Raw genomic sequence first — 24,295 nt, 5'->3', positions numbered from 1 at the left:
AAGCTATGGACATAGTGAAATTGCATAAAATAATACCTAAAAATCGAATAACTTATCTAATATACCTCCGAAATATTCATATTTTTATTAAAACGTGTTATTAATGGACGAATTTTTTAGTCACCCTGATGATTCAAAAGGTAGCTAATTTTTTGGTAAAATTTTCTTCCTAAGACACAACGCATGTAATATTCACATGCAAATTAAAGAACGCGCGTTTTTAGATTGCTGCGCCCACTGTGCACCCCAAAGAAAATACTACGGTTGCTTTTTTATGGATCGAGTGTTGGGTTGCTCGAGCAACCGTTTCACAGTTGACGGTTTTGTCGAAAAAAAAAAACAAAAAACAAAGTGGTTTGATTTTGGTTTGCGCTGTTGGGGGCGGAGTCAAGGTTGGCCAAACATGCTTGAACGTTTGTAGCGAAGTTGTACAAAACCTCATATATTTTTTAATGGTCGGTACTGTTGGTGTTCCAGTTGGCGCTTCAGTCGTTCGGGTGTGATCCTATTGGTCGGAAAAATTGAGAGTTCGTGCCGCTGTTGGTGGAACATGGTGGATGCTTGAGTAAACGAATTGTGGAGTCAATGTTGGTCAAACTGCTTGATCGTGTGTGTATAGCCGTTTTATGCACCGGGATGATCAACTCGCGTTTTCAAGGCCACACCACTTAATACGGAAGCAACGCACAAATGTCATTTTTATTACTTCAGCTTTGCTGCATTGCAGCATGCGTATAATAATAAAAACGACTGTTCTGCGTTACTTCCATATCGAGTGCCCTTGAAAACGCGAGTACTTTTAAATTTGAATTCCGTTACGAGTGTCCTTGAGCTGTTTGGCTTAAAAAAAAACATTCTTTTACCTATTCAGACTGTCAGAAGGTCGGTCTGTAATTCTAATATAGAAGAAGAAGAAGAAAAGAAAAAGACGAAAAAAAGGAAAAGAAGATAACGATAAAAGCAATCAGTAAATTGTTCGCGAAAGGATTTTGATAACCCACATGTAAAATCCTGGGTTTCCTTGCGCCTTGCGAAAACTGTTGAATATTGTACATCATTCGACCATCTCAAAGGTCCTTTGAAGGTTCCAGTAACAGATGACAGTGCATCACATCAGGAGCTGACAGGAAACCGGAAAAAAATAATAATGAGATAACGCTGATTCTATTTATTTTGGACGGAATCCGAAAAGCGGAAAGAATGATGTTTCGAAAAGTTAAGTCCGGAATGCCCAGAAACGATCCGGTTTGAAAACGTACAATGTGCAGAACTTCCCAGATTATGACGAATCAAAACTCACGCTTACATGAAGCTGCTAATCAAATACTGATACTGTGTCATTGATTATAGAACCTTTGCCAAAGCGGACTGGGAGTTTCCGGTGCAGAAAAATTTCACAGGTAAAGATAAGTTTGCTGTGGATAATCGATTCAAATAGCAGAAGCATTTGAAATTTACTTCAGTGTTAGATTCATTTAGAAAATTGTGTGCCATTGTGGTAAACGAAATGAACCATTTGAAAAGCACCATGAACGAAGAGATTTGCAAAACTGCATAACAGTATTACTGTTCTGGTTTTCAAAGACAATTATTCAAATCTGAGTACTAATAGATTCTCTGCGAAAGGTTTAAATAAGTCTGCCATCATCCAATGCTGAACTGGAAGTGTCAACTAACAACGCCCAGGTAGGACGCCTTCCTCGCGTTTATTATCATAACGGCGGAACTGCTTTTATCGATTTCACTTCGTTGATGTACTTTAACTTTTCTTAAGAATGTAGCAACATGTGTCAGTTGGTGTTTTCTATGGTTTGGTGTGTTCAAGGATGATCGCATATTGACCCAGAAGCTATATTTGGGAAATATTTGGCTGCGCAGACTTGGAGGGAATTGAAAACTGTTTTTAATTTTTCCCGACGTTTCGGTCCACTTAGGGCCTTTTTCAAGGGGTCAAATTGTTAACGTTTCTTCGTCAAATATGTTTCTGTGTAACGTGCAATGTCATGTGAATCAAATGGTTCAAATTTGGTCCGAATGAATTCTTCATCGGACAATTTGGACGATTTCTTGCTATCCGAAATTCGGTGTCTGGACTTGCTAATTTCCACCATCACATTTCATTTTCGTTTTTTCTATAAACATGGTTGTAACTCTTGTCTCAATTAGAGTTATTGATGAAGAAGTAAATCAATAGAAATCGATCAATGTGGTTAAGTCCTTATGATACTAAGCTTCGCTGGGTATGGAGTATCATTCTGTTATCCTCGTGATATGCAAATGTAAAAAATGGTCTTTTAGCATCTGGAGCTGGAGCACGATGGGACACGTGATCCAAATTGAACATTTCCTTCACTCTTCCTTGTAATTGCTAGAATTGTTTTGAAAAAAAAATGGTTTAGATTTTTTTCGATAAGAATTTCTGGAGGATTTTTTTAAGGAATCTCTGGAGAAAATTCGTAAGATATTCTTGGAGGAATGTCCAAATAAATTATTTAAGACATTTAAGAATGTCGGTAATTCCTTTAGGAGATTCTTTGGAAATTGTTCTAGGAATTCGTACGGAGATATCTGAAAATTCGTCCTAGATTTTTTGAAAGAATTGGCGTAGGAAATTCCAAAGGAATTAATAGATTAATTTCCGAGGGAATGGAATGTCTTATGGAATACCAAGAAAAACTCCAATGGAATTGTTAAAATAGTTTCCGAAGGTATTTTGTAGAAATTTAAAAAAAGTCTGTTTGTATGTACATATGTAGTTATCCATCACCCTAGCTTAAGTTTTGCTCTGCATGCGGCTGCTGCTGCAGTACAATCGAATTTATTTACCATTCTGCTTTCAATGCACTCCTGTGTGAAGGGCAAAAAAACGGAGGTGGCGGACCCCTAAGCGAGACACTTACGCGTAGCCCGCGGGATAGCGAGAATCTCCTTTCAACAATGTAATCCAACAGACTAATAAATAGATTCACAATCTTTTTGAGCTTTCCGAGGGATGGCTTCTTTGAGGAAGGGCGCGTCCAATCCATTACAACTGTGGAAACGTTTTAGATGGGTATGAGTAGAAATTATTAAAAGTATTCCAAAAAAGAATTTCTGAAAGAATTCCTGATGGAATGGTCAGAATTAATCTTATAAGAAGTAATGAAGGAATTTTCAAAAAAAATCCTTAAGGCCCTAAGAAAATCCGAAGCAATTCCTGAAGGGAATTTCAAAGAAAAACCTGGTTTCATTTGTGCGCTAATATTCATCTTTAGAGAACTGCAGTGTATAATATAAATGCACATACGGGTGGGCGTGGTAGTTCTGAGCTCATTTATTCTGTAGTCGCTGCATCTACGGCTAGCATAAATTGTAAATAATGCGGGTGCTCCACCGTCAGTTGGCCAATACTGGTCTCCAGTTAGTCAGGTTAAAAGTGTGAAGTGCTGCAACATTTCATAAAGTTCATAACATTATAATATGCATTAGATTTTATTTCGATATTCAAAAGAATTCACTAGCTCAAATCAACTTTCACGTCGAACCTGTATCAAGGTTTATACATTTCAGTCGAAACTGTAACTGCAAAGTGGGCAGTACATGTGCTCACGCTTCTGAAAATCCAGAGAAGCTTCGTCATCTTTTAAAGATGATGAAAGATTCCATGAGTCACATGCCAATGGGCGTGATCCCTCTGAAATTCAGTTCAACGGACATAAGTGGGTCGCATAGTGCATACTGTGCAAAATAGTAATGTTTCTCACGTATTGTCCCATACGCGAGAAATTTAACAAGATTCTTATTCTTCATTAGTATTTATTTCCCTCACGGGTACATTGCCACCTCGCAGCTTGTGTTCTTTCAGAACTTTCACATTTATCAACTGCGAGGTTTCTAGACCAAGTTACCATTTTTGAACTCGTATATCTATGAGGCTAACATGATGATACCTACTTTTATGCCCAGGGAAGTCGAGAAAATTTCCAACCCGAAAAGCGCACCGGGAATCGAACCCAACTACCTTCAATATACCAAAAAAAACCATCAGGGCACCCGATTGAAGCGATTTGGATAGGAAGAGTGGAATTGCCAACTTTCTATTGTTAACATCTCGTGGATAAAGGGCGGGCTCTTCTCCCCATCTATTGGGTCAATCTGGGAAACGAGGGCTAGATTATAATATGTACGAACTTTCTTCTGGAAGGAGATTCTCTATTCATCCCGTGGATTCGCATAAGTGTCTCTGCTTATGGAACCACCCCACCCATTTTTGTCCCTTCATACAGGAGTCTGATGAAATACAAACAGTAGTATGATCATGACCAAATCGTTTGTCAGATATGGCCAGTGTTATCGGCAGGTGCCTTGCTTTGCTACAATAGATGGTGTATCCGGTGTATCATCATCATCATCATCATAGAAATTTGATTTACTTTCAGATTAGTAACATGATACTCAAAAGTTGTATTATTTTGATTTGAACATACGAAGCCTAACATGTAGTTTTTCAACATTCTAACCTCACGTATTTAAAAGTTTTGAATATAACATTTTTAATAACATTTTAGAAGCATTGTCAAAAATACTTCCTATACGTCATCATGTTGAAATACCAGCAGTGCAGCTGTGTCAAGGCGTCAAGGCGTATGTAGCTGCTATCCATTCGTTTGATTAGTTTTGAGTGTTTCGCTCCAACAACCCGAACGCGTTGCAGCGTTCGGTTGGCAGTTTGGCGCGTAGTTAATCTTATTAGACTTAAATTTGAATGTTTGTGCGCACGTCCCCAACAATTTGCATATTGTTTCCGTACTAAGAGTCACTTATAAAAGGCGGCTCTGAATTAAATGTCTTTTACAGTGTTCGCAATAGTAACCTCCAAGTAAGCACGCTGCCTCTCGGAGGCAATAAAATCATAGTCCAGTTAACATCAGTAGTTTTCCTCAATTGCCACCCGGAAGCCATAAAAACAACACAGCGTAGGGTCGTCCCACCCTGGACGAAACATTGGTGCCGTGACCAGGATGGTGCGTGGAATGGATTTCTGGACGTCGAAGAGAGAGAAGCTGCTAGCATCAGTTGGACACTGGATCGATACTTTTCTTCGGCTAATCGATTTGGACAGCGTCCCAGCAAACCCGTGCTACCTAGTCGGATCCCCAGCATCCCAATCGGTCAGCCTACCGTTCCAGCCGGACTGCTACAAATCACCGAAGAAGAAGAAGTCACTAAACCGAGCCACAGGGCTGTTAAGGGAGCGGAGCGTACCATCCGTCCCCAGGGATCGTCATCCCTCCCGACCGTTGCGCTGTTTTGGACCCAGCGTTCACATTCGGACCCAAGCGGTCACATCCCAAAAAACACTCAACGTAGGGTCGTCCCACCCTGCACGAAACACAATATTATATTGATTATGTTTCGTAGACCGTGTACCTCAATTGGTTCTGATTAATGCAATAGTTTTACCATACATATGAAGCAATACACTTATAACTTATTGTTAATAGGTAACGTTATCAACAATGTACACTTTTGTAGGCCAACGATTTGTTAAGAATGTTCCCCATTTGAAAAAGTGATTTTCAACATAAATTTTAATTTAATAGGAAGAATTCTATCATAAGATTGATTGTGGTAAAGTAGACCGTTAATAGTAAGTGAACATCATTTAGTAATGTCAATGTAATAGCTTAGCATTTATTCTTCGAAGAACTTAGTGTTAATGGGTGACGATATCAAATTCATGAATTCGGACGACATGTCTAAGTAAAAGTCCAAAAAATCACAAATCTCGTTGTGCTGTACTTCTAAATTTTCATGAAACTAGGCAAAAATTGGCCTGAAGATTTCTTTTAATATGCCCACTGAAATGGAGGGACTGCTTTGTCTATGCAGCCGGCGTTAGACTGGTGCAGATACATCAATGTAGTTTTTGTTTGAAAATACGTCAACCCAACGAGCTAGCCGGAACCTCACGTGATTAACGAGTTTTTGGTCATCATGAAGGCCAGGTAGAGGTCGTGGGTTCAATTCCAGACTCGTCCCTTTCCTACTTTGTATTCCTTCCTCAGCATTCGCAAGGACGTGGCCAGGACAGATCTCGACTATTGGAGAGTGCATTGCTTCCATCTAAGAGTTAGTGATTAATCCCAAATCAATATCTGTGGTAACGGATGAAAGTGATACTACTCTCATACAATAGGCTTGGCTTGTACCACCTACGAATTTGTGCGAACTGCTAAATGCTAATGCTAATTATGAAGGCTAGGTAGTTCGGGAAGTCTGAGTAGGCAGTGCGCAAGATGCCAGCAATTAAATTTTGTTGTCACGAATTTTTCGGTGACTATGAAGAAAATAATTTGTGAGCCGAAATTCAATTTATCGATGTTTAGACGATGACCCTTGTTAATTAAAAGTGGAGTAGTGGAGTGATGTGCTAAAGACTGGGATCTAAAAACTCCTTCATTTCAAGAGTAGCAAGTCAGTGATATTCATCGTGCATGGGAAAGAATTTGGTGAGGTTAATCCAATTACTTTATTTATGGATCAACATCTATTCACTGATGGTCAAATACTGAACGAACTGACGGCAATGAAAAAGTTTACTACCGCTTGCACACAGTTATAAAATTGCTTCATACTAAAGACTAACCTTTCCTTTTCTTCAATTTCAAGCCCGTTTTTTTCTCACCTTTTTTTCAATCTAAATCTTAGTTACCTATAATAGTAACAACAACAATGGTAGACAGAAGAAAGTGCCCATCAACCGAATATGTACTGAATATGTCTCCGGTCTACAACCCTTGAAAAACTAGGAAATTTGAATTTTTGCTGCTATTTATTTTGGTTTCACCGAGGTATTTTTTGCCTTGCTTTTGTAGAATTTAGCATATGACTGAGCTTCGATCGGATTTCCGGCGGAATCGAGCCGCGAACGTATGAAATCTGAATCTATGGATTTAACTATTTTGTATAAAAAGCGGCTGTTGAGCGCGTTTATTTTTCTGCCAATGAGTGTATTCAACCAATGAATAGTTATATAAAGGATTTATTTTTCTCTTCGTTATAAATGATTAAACATTACAAATTAAAAGTGGCTCCTTGGGCCAAAAGACACCTAGCACTGAATATTGTGAGCTTGAGTATCTCGATGAATAGCTATTCATAATTCGAAGACAATCAATCATATTTATAGATCGAATTACATAGTTTCTATCGTTTCGATTGCGTTATTTTTGAAGGTATAGTATAAACTGTATTCATTGTTTTGCTTGCAAGGCTAGAAATCTAGATGTCACGTCATGATCCTTCAGTTTATAACATGTTTGTTTTATTGTAGTATTATTTATAAAACAAATAAATTGCCAAGCTTTACGCTATTCAAGTCGTAAAAATATCGTAATATGTGGGTTTTCTTATTTGGTTTTTGTGATCCGCATATATGGCCGGGGATCTATTAAATTGCACCCAGTGTCAATAAAAATTACCCAATTTTTCGACCAAGATTTCATGTAGCAGACCCAAAGGATACCTTTATCTGAACAAAATATTACAAAGTCAATCAAAAAGGCGTAGGTAGTGCACTAATTAATGATTTTGTGTGTGTTACTTCTACGTGAAGTTAAACGATTTACAATGATATGGAAATGCTAATATCATCTTCCAAACTTAGATGTACATGTTCATGATAGAAATAGAGGCGAAAGTATAGAATTGATAGTTCCGTTAGGATACGGCAGGCATGAAGAATGTTTTTATAGAAGTCGATTTGAAAGCGAGCGGAGGGCAATATTTGTGATGGCACACATCACACGACCTTCCTTCTGCCAAGCTCCCGTATGAAGGGGGAGGGAAGAATATCAGTGTGGAAGCTGATATATCTCCACTGGCAAAAGGAAGGTGGTACGTCCAAGTTTGGAAGATAATATTAGCATTTCCATATCATTATCAATTATTATTGAACTCATCATTTATATGAAGTAACTTACAAACTATTTTTAACCTTATAACCTTGATATGGAAATGCTAATATCATCTTCCAAACTTGGACGTACATGTTCGTGATAGCATTAGAGGCGAAAGTATAGAATTGATAGTTCCATTAGGATACGGCAGGCATGAAGAATGTTTTTATAGAAGTCGATTTGAAAGCGAGCGGAGGGCAATATTTGTGATGGCACATATCACACGACCTTCCTTCTGCCAAGCTCCCGTATGAACGGGGAGGGAAGAATATCAGTGTGGAAGCTGATATATCTCCACTGGCAAAAGGAAGGTGGTTTGATTTGCTCATATGCCATCGCGTGCGGAAGGATTTTCTATCGACGAGTACTATCTCCAAATTTCTAATATGACATCAGCATCTAGTTGAATAGGATTTTTATTGCACAGTTCTGTTTTCTGATTGCGATTACGAAAGTAAGACAAAAGTCAATAGCTTAAAACTTAATCTTTTTATCATAATTTTTGAATGCTACAATCGATTTTAAACAAATTTCATTGTGATCATCTGAATGATTCCCGCTTAAAAATTGATAAGGGCCTACAACCATAACGTAAACATTGAGAAAATGTCGTTCGGAAAAAATGCATCTTAATTTCAATTCCCATTTCGCAGGTTTAGCAGCAGCAAAAACTTTTAAAAAGACCATAATAAACACTTTTTATTCATCCAAAACCTTATTTGCATCGAAAATAACCAAAAAAGTGTAGAAATCTATAAAAGAAAATTTTAAGTCTATTTTCATTTTTTTTCTCGGGAATAAGGCATTTTATAAGACGTTTCGCGGTGGCCCGATTATTTACTTCTAGTGTTTTGTTTTGGTACGATTCTGCGTGAACATTCTGTTAGGTCCGAACACAAAATAAAGTTTGTAACGTTTTACTTTTAATTCATGTTTTCTTCAGCTTCTAATGCTTAGAATGCAATGGTATGAATAATCTAACGACACGTTTTAAGAATCATATGAAAAACTTTGTTCTAAAACCCTGGTAGACGAAAAGTAAAACAAGCAAAATTGATGACGGGACTCATCGGAATGTTCAGCGCTAAATTACCAAACAAACGGGGTCCCACAAATTGTCAAAGTAGATAGAGAAAAACAGCTGTTTCGATCTGTCTCATAAAATGCCTTATAGGCCTTGTTGATAAGTCATTCTGTATTTGCTTGTCATTCATCGACCTTTTGCTTATGGCATTTTGCAAACGTAAACAAAGAATAAGGTTTGTGGGAGAGTTTCTTTCCGAGCTCAGGCCGATGACGGTTCGGAAAAAAATCCCGTTATCGTCCCGAAGTTGGAGAAGGCTTATTCTTGACAGAAAAAAACGAGTGGCTTGACCGTTTTTTAGGGTAGACCTACACATCTTCTTCTTCTTCTTATTGACATTACATCCCCACACTGGGACAGAACCGCCTCGCAGCTTAGTGTTCATTAAGCACTTAAGTTATTAACTGCGATATTTCTAAGCAAGTTTACCATTTTTGCATTCTTATATCATGAGGCTAGCACGATGATACTTTTATGCCCAGGGAAGTCGAGACAATTTCCAATCCGCAAATTGCCTAGATCGGCACCGGGAATCGAACCCAGACACCCTCAGCATGGTCTTGCTTTGTACACTCACAAAAAACTTCGCATTATATTCATGAGTTTACACATGGATTTTTGCAATGGGGGTAGCGAAATGGATTCCATATTTTCGACACATATATTTCATGCGCCCACATGCATTCTATGGGTGTTCACACATACTATCCATGTGGGTCATAGTATCCATGTGTGAATTTGTATGCAAATAAGTATGTGCCGACGCATGATATGCATATTTCAAAATACATGGATTTTTGCCATAAAGTATGTGTCGATTTTCCTGAGTGTAGCCGCGCGTCTTACCCCACGGCTAAGGAGGGCCCTATTTTGAAAATAACATTTTGTAGGCCTAACCAAAAAAATAGTTTTTTCTAAGTAATTTAATAGAAGATGCGGAACATTATTATACGATATATATTAGAAGATGTTATCAAAGGGCAATAGAATTTGTTTACTTTTTGTTGTAGGCCCTTATCATTTGTTAAGCGAGAATTATTCCACAGACAAACAGACATAACACATTGAACATTCACTTGTAAAATTCGTCGTCGTTCAAACAATAACGACATCAGTTAGTTGGGCAAATCACGAACCAGATGGCGGTAGTGAGCAAACGTCAAACTAGAGCAAATCCAATGCGCGCGCCACGAGTGATCGATTGGCCAACTAATGATTATTTGAATTGATCAGTAAATCAGTGAGCGATGGAAATTTGACAAGTGTTATGTCTGTTTGTCTGTGATTATTCTATCTAGCTAAACATGAATGGAACTTACTTTTGTTGAAAAATATAACTTTTTATTTAGGCAACCTCAATTCGTTTTGCTAGTGAGAAGATAGCCTTTCGGTAAAACTGAGTTGTATTAAAAAGGCAACATAGAATAATAACATAAAATGCGTTCTGAGTGTGTTGTATTGGTTATATGCACACAACTACCATGTGCTAGCAGTGCGGCATATGGGTGTGAATGGTGTGATAGCACGTGCTTATTGAAGCCGGACGACTAAACGGTTATTGTTTTCATCCGCTCGCAAAGTGTGATGGCTTTCTCATTTCGAATTTTATTACAAAATTTCTCTCTCACACGAGAGAGTAGCTTTACCTGTTTGTGTAAACACCAACAAGGTTCCATAGAAGAACTTTGATATTCTACACTCACACTTTTTATTTTAATTAATTTAATGAGTGAGAGAAGAAATGAGAGAATGCTCACGTGTCTGTGTGTTATTCCTGATATGTGGGAAGTATTGTAATCGGAAAAGTACTGTGCATTGCTGCGTAGCTTTGCACAAAGCATCCATGGCTGCTTTTTGTGATGCAAATGTTGGATTGGATTTATCTCATGCATGTATAGTTTTAGCTGACTAAGGCTAGCTCTACTCGATCGTAAAGTGCGAGAAAACTTTGAGGACCAAACATTAGGTCGTTGTAGTCTCTTGCAAATTATTAAATCCATATTGATAAAAACTATAATTTAATACTTTTGTGTTTAATCGTTTTCCCTTCTATGTTTGACCATTGCAGCCATCTTAAATGGTATGTTTTTCGATTTATTTGAATTCAAATTGGATTTCATTCTGAAGCAGACTTCAAACAACATTCAAACATTTGAAAGTTAAATTCAAACATTTTTAGTAATATGGCTAAAGTATCATCATATGTAAAGTAGATGATGTTGTATTGACTTTTTCAAATAAATAAATTGATCAAAAATAAGACATTTTAACATGAACCTGCAAATGAGACAAGATGGGTAAGCACACATACACATACATTCATTTTAAGGTTAGCTTCCAACATAATGATGGTAATTTGTTTATTAAAATGTATATTTTTACCGTTAAAAAATTATGAGATGAACCGGTCTTGGGCCGAAAATCTCTTTAATGAAGATTTAAAAAAAATGAGAAAGCAATACATAGATGGTTTGTTTTCTTCAAAAATTGCAGCCATTTTTTATGAAAAGCCTATTTTTTATTTAATAAAATCATTGACAACAAACCCATCTACATGTGTGTAATTTATTATCGTGAATAAAGCCAATATTAACTGTAGAACTCAAAGGTGATCCATTTTGCCCCTATTACCCCGGCATTTTTTGATTGACAGTAAAATAGACTTTTTTTTAATGACTCAAAGTGAATTAAAAAGTGTAATTTTCGTTGTTTTAAATCCCTGACATACAGATTATGAGCTATTTTTGAACATCCATTTTGAAAAGTTATTTTTTTTATTTGTTTTTATGCATTGAGGGTTCGCCTTAGGCGACCCATCTTTCCCAATCCTACCCTATGTTACGAAATTATATCTACTTGCCAGCTTCGTACTGCTCAAGGAATTTCATCAGCGAAAACATTTCCTGGACCATTCCCTGTTCTAACTATTTGCATAGTTATACTTTTAAAGGCCGTACTACCCTCTACAAACGTTCTGCGTCGCATAACTTGCTCAGGGAATCGAATCACCATTGGACGATATTTCCAAATAAGAATAATGATTCCATCTAACATTCCACTTACCTTTTGAGTGTCCTCCCGAACTGTGACTGCTCGCATTGCTGATGGTACGTTTTCGCGATCCACTGAGGAGTGGAATGATGGCCGTCCCGGTACCATAGCCTGCGCTCTGATGTCGCGGGGAAGAAGTTGTCGAAGAGACTACTGCAGCGATCGACGATGGCGTTGCCAGATTCGAGTTGGCGTTGCTGCTGGTCGTGAGATACGCGGTCGTACCCTGTGGCACAAGACCCGTTACTACGGCCGTTGTCGTCGAAGTGGCACTACCTCCATTCATCGGCGACACAATCCTTGCCGGCGAGGACACTACAGCCGACCCATTGCTGAGCAGACCGTTCGGAACGCTGGTTCCGCTGGCCGTCAAGATTACCGTACCATTGCTGATCTTTCCGATCGGCGGTATGAAACGATTCTCACTTACACTATTTGTCACACTGCTACCGGTACTACTCGGTATAAAACTAATTGCATTACTATTGCTACTGCTGTTAGTATGTACACTATTGGTGCTGCTGTTGGTGCCATTCTGTTGTTGCTGTGTGGTGTTGGACGTCGGAATAATCGAGACTTCACTGCTCAATCTGTGCGACGTTGGTCGATGATGCTGCTCTTGTTGCTCGAGAAACTGAGCTGCTTGAAGTAATGCATCTAACCCGGAAAACATTTTCAACGGGTCCCCGTTAAGATCGCTGAAACGTGGAGAAAATATAAAAAAAAAACTGAATTAGTACTCGCGAAGCTAGCATACGTTCTCAAACTTTGCATCTAATTACATATTATAACGGTGGGTAGATAAACAATCTCGCGCCCCCCGTTTTGCGAGCCCGAACCAAGCATGCAAACGACTGATGAACGGACGTTCAAACTACTCGGATGCACGGATTACGATATACGACTGACTGGAGAAGTTTTGTGTGAATTCCTTGAAACCAGCTGTAATCGGAGGAAGATGGAAATGGTGGCGGTGCATTGCAAAAGATATTTATAAAAACCACAAATAAGCATTCTGTAATAAATATATGTATGGAGGCATATACACAGATATGTTTTGGGAATATGGACTTGTTGGGAACGAATGAGAATGGGGAACAAGTTTGAGCAACGTCGGTACGCGTTGAAATCGAACACTCAGACTCAGTGATCATCAAAACAGAGAACAAAGTTGCGTGGAAGAGTAAACAAACCTTCAACGAAGTGGTATACGAAGAATGAGTAAGAAAACAAGATCGAGGCAGATTGTTCGATCACATGCACATAATTTTTAATGCCAAGAGTTTTCCAATGAGAAAATGTGTTATGTGATTGTGAGCAAGTTTCCGTCATTTGCTATATCAGTAGCTACAATGTGTGGTTGTGAACTCTTTTCATGTACAACAGCTTCTTTATAAACACAAAGCTGACAAACTGTGTGATCAAAAATTTAAAATACAGGATTACTGTTTCTGGACCCAAAAAGTCCTTATCCTAATTTCAATCCAAAGTAAAGTAGGGTGAACAACTTTCATTTGAGAAAATTTTCCTTGAGAGTACTGATAATCATTCTTAATTTTTCTTTAATCAATCGCCTTTTGTTGTGAAATCACTATTCAGTCTCCGAAGGACTGACTGGTCACTCGAAAATACCGGATCAATACTTCTCCATATCCAGATGTTGCAAAACTCCATATCCAGAACGTTGCAAACTTTTTAATATGATGGCGAAAAAAAAACTGCCTTTATTTCTGTTTAACTAGACTTGGAGAAACCTGAGTATCAGAAACAGTTAAAAACGTTAAGAAAATTATTTTGAGCTTTTAGTGGAATGTCTTCACTTGTCATAAGACGAGTTTGTACAATCCCATTGAATTCCACCACTTAATTGTATCTTGACAGATACGTATTTCGACCTCAACAGTAAGGCCGTCTTCAGTGTCTCGTACTTGACTCGACTTCAAGTACGAGACACTGAAGACCGCCTTACTGTTGAGGTCGAAATACGTATCTGTCAAGATACAATTAAGTGGTGGAATTCAATGGGATTGTACAAACTCGTCTTATGACAAGTGGTTTTAGTAAAACAGTTCTCGAATACCTTATCCTAATACCTTATAACTCCGTTACCTCGTGCTTCTTTTCACAAATCGGGTTTTCTTTGAGGACATTTTAAAACACATATAATTCGGGTAAAACTTTTTGTGAAATATCCATATTTGCCACTTGGGTGTCTTGCACTGGCGGATTGAAATGGGGGCAAGATGGGAACGTGATTCACCTTCGCTTAAATTAGAAGAAATAGGGGAACTGTTCAGTTTTCTATCTTTCTTTTTTTTCCATCTCATCGCGAAACATGCGTGCTCACAACTGTAAAAAAAACAAAGATAGGAAACAAATCAAATTGCAAACATAAAAAAAGAATTTTGCATAAAGTAATCAAAGTTTTCCATTGAAAAAATATAAATATCCCATAAATTAATCAATATTAGTAATAAACAATTATAAATTTTTCTACAAAAATTTCCAAAAATTAAAAACTTTCCACAAAAAAAATCAATTATTTATTCAGACTAAGGCCGAAGTGGCCTGTGCGGTATATAAGAGTCTTCTCCATTCGGCTCGGTCCATGGCTACACGTCGCCAACCATACAGTCTACGGAGGGTCCGCAAGTCCGCTGCGCACCTCGCCTTCTTGTACCCGTCGGATCGTTGTCGAGAACCATTTTCACCGGGTTACTGTCCGACATTCTGGCTACATGTCCGGCCCACCACAGTCGTCCGATTTTCGCGGTGTGAACGATGGATGGTTCTCCCAGCAGCTCATGCAACTCGTGGTTCATTCGCCTCCTCCACGTACCGTCCGCCATCTGCACCCCACCATAGATGGTACGCAGCACTTTCTCAATAACAAAAAATAAATACAGAGTATTAAAAAAATACGAAAAATTTCATGAAGAAATATATAAAAGCAATGAGATTGATTAAATTTTTCATGCATAATAAACGCTTTTATAGAAGGGGTCATCTATGGAAAAAATGCTTAGTTTACCATATGGAAATTTTCATATTTAAGTGTTGTTCATTGATTTTTTGTAGAAAGTGTTTAATTATTTGTGGCAAAAAAAAATTGTGGAAAATTTTGTAATTGTAATGGCTAATATTGATTTGTTTATGGAAATTTTGATTTTTTATTTAAATGGGAAATTTTGATTGCTGTATAGAAGACTTAAATTGCATTTTTTGCTTTTAAAAATGCCGCTTTAGTGACCAACGTTGATGAAAAAAGACACCAAATAGTGACTTTCAGTTGCAGGAAAAGTGACCAAATAGTGACTATCAGTTAGGGTTGAGAAAAATTGAAATTCTCAAATCTCAGTACGATTTGAATCAAGCGCGAAATATTGCGTCATTCGTATCATCCAATTGACTCACCGTAAGACACGGTTAACGAGTGAAACTAGGTGCCTTCGCATAAAAAACCCAAGCGCGAGGCTTTCCTTCAAATCAATTTGCTCGAGCGTGTGGATTCGATTACAGTCAAACCTCCATGAGTCGATGTTCTATGACTCGATATCGACTCATGGAAGCAAATTATTACATATTAAAAAATATTTTCTGGGTTACTGTGATGGTCCCTTCAGACAGCTTCACAAGGACTTTAAATTCCATATCTGGATATTTCCATGAGTCGATGGTCCCTTCAATATCGACTCATGGAGGTTTGACTGTAATTAGATTCGAAATGATTTTACTATTTACATTGCTTTCAGTTGTAGAAAAGCAAAAAAAAATGATTTTTAATTAAAAATTAATAACAACTATTTTGAACCAAGTTCAACAGCATTAAGGGGAGGTAATGTCAGTTCGAGTTCAATTTTTTTCTTACAGCTTTGTATATGAAAATTCCACGATTCACAAGGCCTAATATATCTATAGAAGCTTTCTCTGTTGGTTGGAAAACTTGAAAAACTATTCAGAGTTTCGTATAATAAGATTATTTTCAGCCAATTTTGAATACCGCTTCCCGCTAAAAATTATCTGTGAAAGAAAGTTTTCAACTACCCTGGTTTTTTGTATGCTTTTTCTCATAATGCGCACGTTTTCTACGAATCTCGCCAGATTTGGGGTTTACGCAAGTTACATTCCACATTAGTTTCATAAAAGTTTTATACTGGCTACATCAACCACCTGCAAAAAAACACGTAAAAGCCGCGATATTTGCATCAGAATTTATTTGTTATAATTATAATTTGTCCAGGTTGTCAAAGCTTCTTCGGAATACCAAACGGTAACTTATATTTTCTTTTGACTGGAATCTTTAAAGTTTAAGCAATTGTAAATCATGTGAATATATTAAAAAAATGTCAAGTACTAATCGAAGCGGATTTCACAAGGAGAGTAAGCTTTATATTTTAGACTCCATATACAAAAAACTATGAAAATGAAAATGTCGGATCGGAGATATTTGTTACTTAAAAATGGCAAAAAACAGAAAACAATTTTTTCTGGAAACGTACCATTGAATATTTCAGCAAATCCTCGCTCACTCTTGATTAAGGTCACTCCTGACGGAATCCAAGTTCCATAGTGCTCGCGTTTTCGGGGGCACACCACTCGATTCAGAGGCGGCTCACAACTGTCATTTTTGTTGATTTAGCCTTGCTGCGTCGCAGCATGTGTGAAATAATAAAAATGACAGTTGTGCGCTGCTTCCGTATCGAGTGGTGTGCCCCCGAAAACGCGAGCACTTTCAAACTTGGATTCCATCAGAAGTGACCTTAACACCAAGAAGTTCATTTAGAACTGAAAAGATCCAATCTAATAAGTTCAATTCACGCAAAATTTTCGATCTGCAGTTAGCCTTATGAACTTGCGAATTTATTTGGACTTTAGAGTCTCTGGGTTCATTCTGCTTCCGGGTCCTAGATCACTCATTCAGTCTTGCCCCTCTTGGGAACAACAAACGAGCTACTTTCGAAGGTGTTGTACTTTTCACAGCGGTGCGAGTCCCGGAATGATAGGCGTTCATTTTTTATATATTCACCATTCCACTATTATGCAAAATATCATCCGACTAGTACATAAAGCAAAGAGATTTCTACGAAATCTGGATTTTGATCAATCCTGGGTCTAGGACCCTAAAATAGTTGAAAATAGTGACTTTTTGCTAGAAAAAGTGACTTAACTGACTTGAGCTTGAAAAAAAGATAGTTTTTAATGACTAACCCGAAAAAAGTGACCAAGTCACTAAAAAGTGACCCGATACCAGGCCTGTTAGAGGCTACCCAAAGAATCCATATTCTATAAATCGAAAACAAAAACTGAAAAAGTCCTGCACATGTGAACCTGTTTGAAAAATTGGCCTGATGTTGGTTCAATACTGGTGAATGTAAGGCCAAACAAAATCCAGCCCTTCCTCAATGTTTTGTTTTGAATCAACTATGTACATATTTAAGCCGTCAGAAAATGTGGGTTCTCTAAGAACGTGATTTTCCATGAAGTCTCAATTTCTGCAACGATTGATAATTTGGAACTCGAAATGAGGGAAACATTTGGACCCGAAAAGTAGCTAACCAACCTATGATGGGAGCATAGCAACAACACAAACGATTAGATAGCGCATGGTTGGGGAACACGCCCCTAGGAAACACTCGGAAATGTTAAAATTGTAACAAAGTTGGACACCTGGCACGTGATTCGGCTTGCCATGTCTGCGGAGTCGTAGGACATTTCGTTGTTTGTTGCAGAAAACGGAAATACGATTCGGCAGGACCTTCAAGAATTCCGGATAAAAAGCAAAGAATTCATGCCGTGGAACCATTACAGGATAAACGAGATGTATTTTTGTGCGCACACAAGATGAGCTAGAAGAAACACTGTAACTTGATCTAGGTGGTGTTAAAGCAACAATGTTGGATGACTCCGGATCACCGGCAAACATAATCAATCCAAAGACTTTTGCCACCCTGAAAGCACGAGGCGCAGTAATGATGAACGAAAGAACACCTCATCAGGAAGAGCTTAAGCTAAAACCATTCGCGTCTAATGAGGAAATTATGTTCAGCAGAGTTTTTGAAATCGAAATTAAAACGCCCGGTGAGGACAACGGAATTTGGGCTCATGTGCTAGTAGCTCCAGAAGGCCAAGTCAATCTCTTGAGCAAAGGAACTGCGTTTGCGTTGGGAGTTCTGAAAATCGGATATAACGTAAACCAAGTATCGAACTTATCAACAATCTCTGACGACGAGTTTCCTAAGATTCCGAAACTGCAGTTAAAAATCCGGGTAGACGAGACGGTTCGCCCAATAGCTCAACCGGTTCGGAGATTTCCAATAGCCATGGAAGCGGATGTGGAAGACGCTATTTCCGATTTGCTTAAAAAGGGAATTATAGAGAGAGCAGAAGGACCTTTGACTTGGGTCTCTCCTAAAGTTCCTTTTAGAAAAACTGATGGCAGAATTCGACTTTGCGTGAACATGCGTGCAGCAAACCGTGCAATCATGAGGGAAAACTATCCTATGCCGAATATAGATAGCGTAATGGCAAACCATCGCCAAAGTAAGTAGATGATTATTTTCAATTTATATGGCTCAGAATTAATTATTTTTTATCAGGCTGCAAAGATGTTTTCTTTTCTGCATATTATCACTTATGTTGCTAACTTATGTTTGGGATTTATTCAGTCCCGGAGTTGTTCCATCGTGAGATGGAGAACTTATTTCGCGGCTTTGAAGGGCGGATTGTATAAATTGACGACGTACTGGTTCATGGTGAGACAGAAGAAGCTCATGATTAATATGATGATGGATTGACTGTAATTTAGATATTTCGGGATTTTCTTGGCATGCAGTCTTAATTCCAGAGTCAAAACAGGGTTTTACTACTGTCCGACGTTTCGGCAATTGTATTTTTCCTTCTTCAATTGCCGAAACGTCGGACAGTAGTAAAACCCTGTTTTGACTCTGGAATTAAGACTGCATGCTCATGATCAAGTTTTAGAAGAGGTGATGAAACGAATTGATGAGATGAATATGAAAATAAACGACCAGAAGTCGGTATTCGGAGTGAACGAGCTTGCCTTCTTAGGTTATCATATTTCCAAAGATGGTATCCGACCGACAGATGATAAAATCGAAGCGATACGTAGTTTGAAACCACCTACATCAGTTACTGACTTAAGATCACTTCTAGGGTTGATCAATTTTCTGGGCAGATTTGTACCTGATTTGGCAGATCTTACTTTCCACATGCGACAGTTACTTGTTAAAGGTACCTCCTTTGAATGGAAAGAGCAACATGATTCGGAACTAAACAAGCTAAAACACCTCCTAGGTAGAGTGGAATCTCTATGAAGAGGGTATAGCCTTCTTTGACCAACGAGCAGACTGAAGAATTTTAAGAAGTAAAAGAGGCTATTCATTCAGGAGGTTGGGACCAAGTACTATCGGAATATAGATATATAAATAGATATTAAACATTTGGGACACCAAGGCAGCACAGCAATGAAAGCTCAACTACGATGCAAGGTTTGGTTCCCTCAGATGGACAAGGCAGTGGATGCGGTAGTTCGAAATTGTAAGCCGTGTATTATGACATCTATTCCAGACAAACCCAATCCGCTATCCCGACGAATTCCAATAGAACTGTGGCAAGATCTTGGCGATTGGTTTTAAAAGGACTGCCCGATAATCTATCACTATTAGTAGTGGTATGTTACGCCAGTTTATACGTTCATGTCGAACCAATGAAACCCACAAGTACACAAAGCGTAATCGGCGCATTCCTATGGATGTTCAGAAGTATCATAATTCCAAGGTCTATCACGTCGTATAATGGACCTCAATTTAGATCTGCAGAGTTTTCTAAATTTTGCAGCAGTTACGGCATACATTTAAATTTATCGACTCCTTACTGGCCGGAGAAAATGGTGCAGTTGAGCGCCAAATGAGGAATATTGGAAAACGTTTGAAGATCAGCGCTATACAAGAAACAAACTGGAAGGTGGACTTGTACGAATACCTTTCTCCTGGACAGATGATGTTTGGTAGAGAAATACGCAACCGTATTCCTTCGATTCATCAACCGCCTAAATTCAAATGGGAAGCGGCTAAGGAGAAGGACATGATGATGAAGGAATATCACCAAAGACACGCTAACCAAGGACGTCACGCGAGAGAACATAATCTGAAGAGGGGAGATGTAGTTTTGATGCGTGATCTGAGGAGTCTTGGGGCGTCCGTGTAGGCGATCAAGAAAGTTCAACACACATGCTCCGACACCAAGCGAGGATACCGTGGAAAATCAAATTTCGGACACACTCAAACTTCGGACGCTTCAATTCGTATGGGAAATTTTCTGAAATATTTCATTGAAATGTTTCGTCAAGCTGCATTTGGATGACTAATAGTTTTAGCTTGTTTTAGTATAGTTACATTCTAATAAGGCATGTTAAAACAATGCGACAACATGATTAAAAGACCGTCTGAGCTGAGCAGTGCGAATTATTTCCAATTATTCTTCCTGGTATTGTGTAATCAGGTGTCTGAAGTTTGAATCTTTGTGTCCGAAATATGAACCCAACCCCGCCAGTGTCCGAGGTTTGAATCAAACAGAAGCCGGACATTTTCATAAATTACAAACATTCTTCGTAATATCTTGCATATATTAAATACGTAGCTCAAAGATGAATACTATACTTAGTGATTGCAATGGTGATTTAAACAGTGTGACTTAAAATGTCAGTAAACAGGATGATTTTATACCAGAAAGTGCTTAAGTGTCCGAAGTTTGAGTTTGCACGGTACCCAGATGTAGCGGAAGATGATAAAGCAGATCTCAAGCATCAAACGAAACGCATAAGCAGACTACCAAAAAGTTTCATGATTATGTCATGCAAATTGACGAGCAGGTTTAGGTTAAACAATAACTTGTTTTGGACTGATGTATTAAAATAATCATGTGTGGACTATATTGTTATGCTCTGTTGCATCCTGGAGCAGATCAACGAATTCCAAGAGTTCCTATATTTGGTACTCATTGACAACGAAAAAGCTTTCGATCGTATAAACCACGAAAATCTGTGGAGTGCCTTTAGACGCAAGGGAGCTCTGGACAAAATCATCTGCCTTATGGTGCTACGCTTTAACGGACAAAGGAGCTTTGTCTTCCCCCATCAGGATAGTCGCTGGAGTGAGGCAAGGATGTATTATTTCTCCGCTACTGTTCCTAATCGTAATCAGCAAGACCATGGTAGGTGCGATTGGCCGACCAAACCGACTGGTGCGAACCTGAACGACTTTGATTCGACAGATGATACTCTATTACTGCAGCGGCGCTCTGAGAAATTAATCTATTAAACCGGAAAATCGTTCGATTGTAAAATTTCAGGTCATCATTGGGAGCAAAAACTGATGAATATTTAATACTTTCGAAAGAAGAAGGTGTCGTGTCATACCATTTGTGGTGGAGTGCATTCGAGCATACATTGAAGAGCTAGACAGGTCTACCGATAGAATATCGTTTGACAAAAAATCGATGAAAATAATTCTCAATAGTAATCGGACTGGTACAAGAATAGGTGCGCAACGCATCCATTGAGATGAATCATCGAAAATCATACTTCATCTTCAGGAAGCATCAATTCGTCAAACGATCGTCATAAAGGACATTGTGTCCAGTATAAATTTCAAACGAATATAAAGGAAATACTTTGACGTTTTACATTCATTGAAAGCCAGTTTCCAACACATTTCTGCAATGCATTCCAAAAGTAACGCCTGCGACTACAACGCTGACATCTTACCTAGCAGTGTTGGTGATTGTCAGTGTCAGCGCATGAGAATTTCTTTGCCAGAGAATAAGTCTGTCGGTCTCTCTGAGAGAACGCGCGCCGGCCTGAAACAGGGATACAAAAGAGAACAGAAAACAAAACAACACACTCACTTCAATAGGAATCAACACATGACCGTCTTCCGTCGCACACGCGTCTTCGTGTTCGTCACCTCCACTACATCAACCCCCGGTTTCCGCTGATTCACCCGCGAATAGATTTTCCTTTCTTTCGTGCTTATGTCTTATGTCTGTTTATTTTTCTTTACGCAGAGAACGTCAGACGCTGATTTTAGCTATATATAAAACTCCTGATTGGACATGACTGCGGGCCGCTGCAAAAGCAAATGAAAAAAAAAACTGTTTTCGTGCGATTTTCTGTGAAAAATACGTATTTTTAGAACCGTAATAGAGTATACTAAAACATTTTTCGACTATTTTCGTTTTAATTGGACAATTTATAAGAGCGGGAACGCTGAAGTTTGGGAAAGTCGTTAGATGTAGAACTGGTGAAATTGTCACCTTCTGTTGCCAACTCATTAAGAATAAGTAGAACACATATTAATGGACTTTTAATGTTTTGGAATTTGACGAATCACCATATGTATTGGAACTGCGAGTTACACCTATCAGCGTGTTATGCATTTGTATTATATTAAGCAAAGATTGTATTTCATGAAACAAAAAAAAAAGTTCGTAGCAAACCATCCAGTAAGGATACATGTTTTGTGTTTTGGTAGATGCATGTCTAGACCTCAACGTAAGTTCGTTTTTCTCTAGTATTTATTTCGAGTTAAGCATCCACAATACATCCAGATTAGAACGAACTCGTCTACTAGACTAGTTAATTTATTTCATTTCTTAAAACTAGTCTGTAACAATTCTGTTTGAATGTTCATGAATTTGGAATCCATATTCAATGAAATTTTCTTGATATCTTCGCGTTCAAGATAGGCTTGTTCAGTTGTTTACCATAGTATATGAATTCACAGAACGGATTTCAATTCGTATATACCGTTGTATATTTGTTGACCGAAAATGCGTAGTGTGCGTAGAAAAAGGCCTACGCGTGGCAAAATGTGAAACTTGAAGACCGCTCGACCGTCAATCCAATGTTCACCGAATGAATCGAATCGTTCCCCAAGAAAAGACAGCCACAGATGAAGAAAACTAAGATAATTAGATATTTATTTACGCATGTTGCTTTATTGTTCGTGTACAGCGTACATACGAACATCCGTTTGGATTCTGCTGGATAGCCCCATGTACTTCACAGTCTGCGATGGTTTTTTTTTTAAATTTCCATCATATTTATGCGCCGGGGCACCGACGCACTTTTTCAGAATAAGTACTTTTCATAGTTGACTGAGAAGCGTTGAAAATTTCATTTGAATGAAAATCGCATAAAATTCATGATCACTATCGCATGACACTTTGTGGAGCGTGATAAATCGGTACATAGTTTCATCAAGCGTGTGACTCTACGCAATACTCATGCACAAGAAAACCAGTGCACAGTGGTGCGTTTGGCTAAAATCGTGAACTTTTTATTTTACCACTTCAGGGTGTTATTTTTCGACATTGGTGTCTTTGGGAATAAATTTTAGAAAAATATTGCGCATCGAATGACGAAAAGTTGTAGTTCCAATTTTTGCCACAGGTGGCGCTGCAAAATGTAACTTCTTTAATAAACGATTTTTAAATATGGTGTCTTTGGCAAAGTTGTAGTGTAATTTATTATGAATTTTATTGCTGAAGACACCGAGTGTCCATCTATCATCGTTTTTGAAATACAGGCATTTTTTATGGACAGACCCTAAAAAAACAGTATTTAAAGATATTTCCGAAACTAACAGTTTCAGGTCAATACAATGTTCTACAAAAATGTATATGTAATCATAATAGACCACTTTCTGGAAGAAACCAGGGATGTTTTTTGCAAACATGACTTGTTATCGGCGATTTAGGGTCGAAAATAGTGATATTTGAAGACTTCATATGCAACAGAGGGGCAAATTGGGGCAAGGAAATCCCCACAGGATTTAAAATATCTGGTCTGTAGTTTCATATGCATATAATTATGTCTGTCGCCACGTGTATCCAAACAAGTATTTCTAAATTTCATAAATCGACATTTTCAACTGATATTTATATAATAATTGAGATTTCACCACACTGCATACCACGCTGTTGAATGTTAATGTCAAAAGAAGTGCAGCGTGAAGCTATTTTTTTGTTCTCTTCATCCAATCATTTTACACAATGCAATTCTGACGTCATACGCTACTAGGGATGTCGTAAAATCCCAAATAATCGATAAGTAACTAATCGATTACTCTTTATTCTTATTGAATCGATTCATTGCTGGGTAATAATCGATTTAAAATTAATCGATTATCACAACGATGAA

The 24,295-nt window shown here is 38.2% G+C and overlaps 1 protein-coding gene across 2 annotated transcripts in view; it reads right to left on the bottom strand.

The window, feature by feature from the left end:
- Nucleotides 1–12,864, bottom strand: part of LOC134226805 (mucin-5AC-like) — a 77,778-nt gene extending 64,914 nt beyond the window's left edge. For both annotated transcript variants that reach the window (XM_062707799.1, XM_062707800.1), the window contains exons 1-2: nucleotides 12,833–12,864; nucleotides 12,088–12,773 (exon numbers count right to left, since the gene is read on the bottom strand). In XM_062707799.1, coding sequence (XP_062563783.1) covers nucleotides 12,088–12,773; nucleotides 12,833–12,849 — 703 coding nt within the window. In that variant the 5' untranslated portion in view covers nucleotides 12,850–12,864. The remainder of the gene's footprint in view (nucleotides 1–12,087; nucleotides 12,774–12,832) is intronic.
- Nucleotides 12,865–24,295: the final 11,431 nt, after the last annotated feature.

Source organism: Armigeres subalbatus, chromosome 3 (genome assembly GCF_024139115.2).
Source record: "Armigeres subalbatus isolate Guangzhou_Male chromosome 3, GZ_Asu_2, whole genome shotgun sequence".
NCBI classification, from domain to species: domain Eukaryota; kingdom Metazoa; phylum Arthropoda; class Insecta; order Diptera; family Culicidae; genus Armigeres; species Armigeres subalbatus.
The sequence above is the reverse complement of the archived record's forward strand: the minus strand, read 5'-3'. Positions and strand labels throughout refer to the sequence as shown.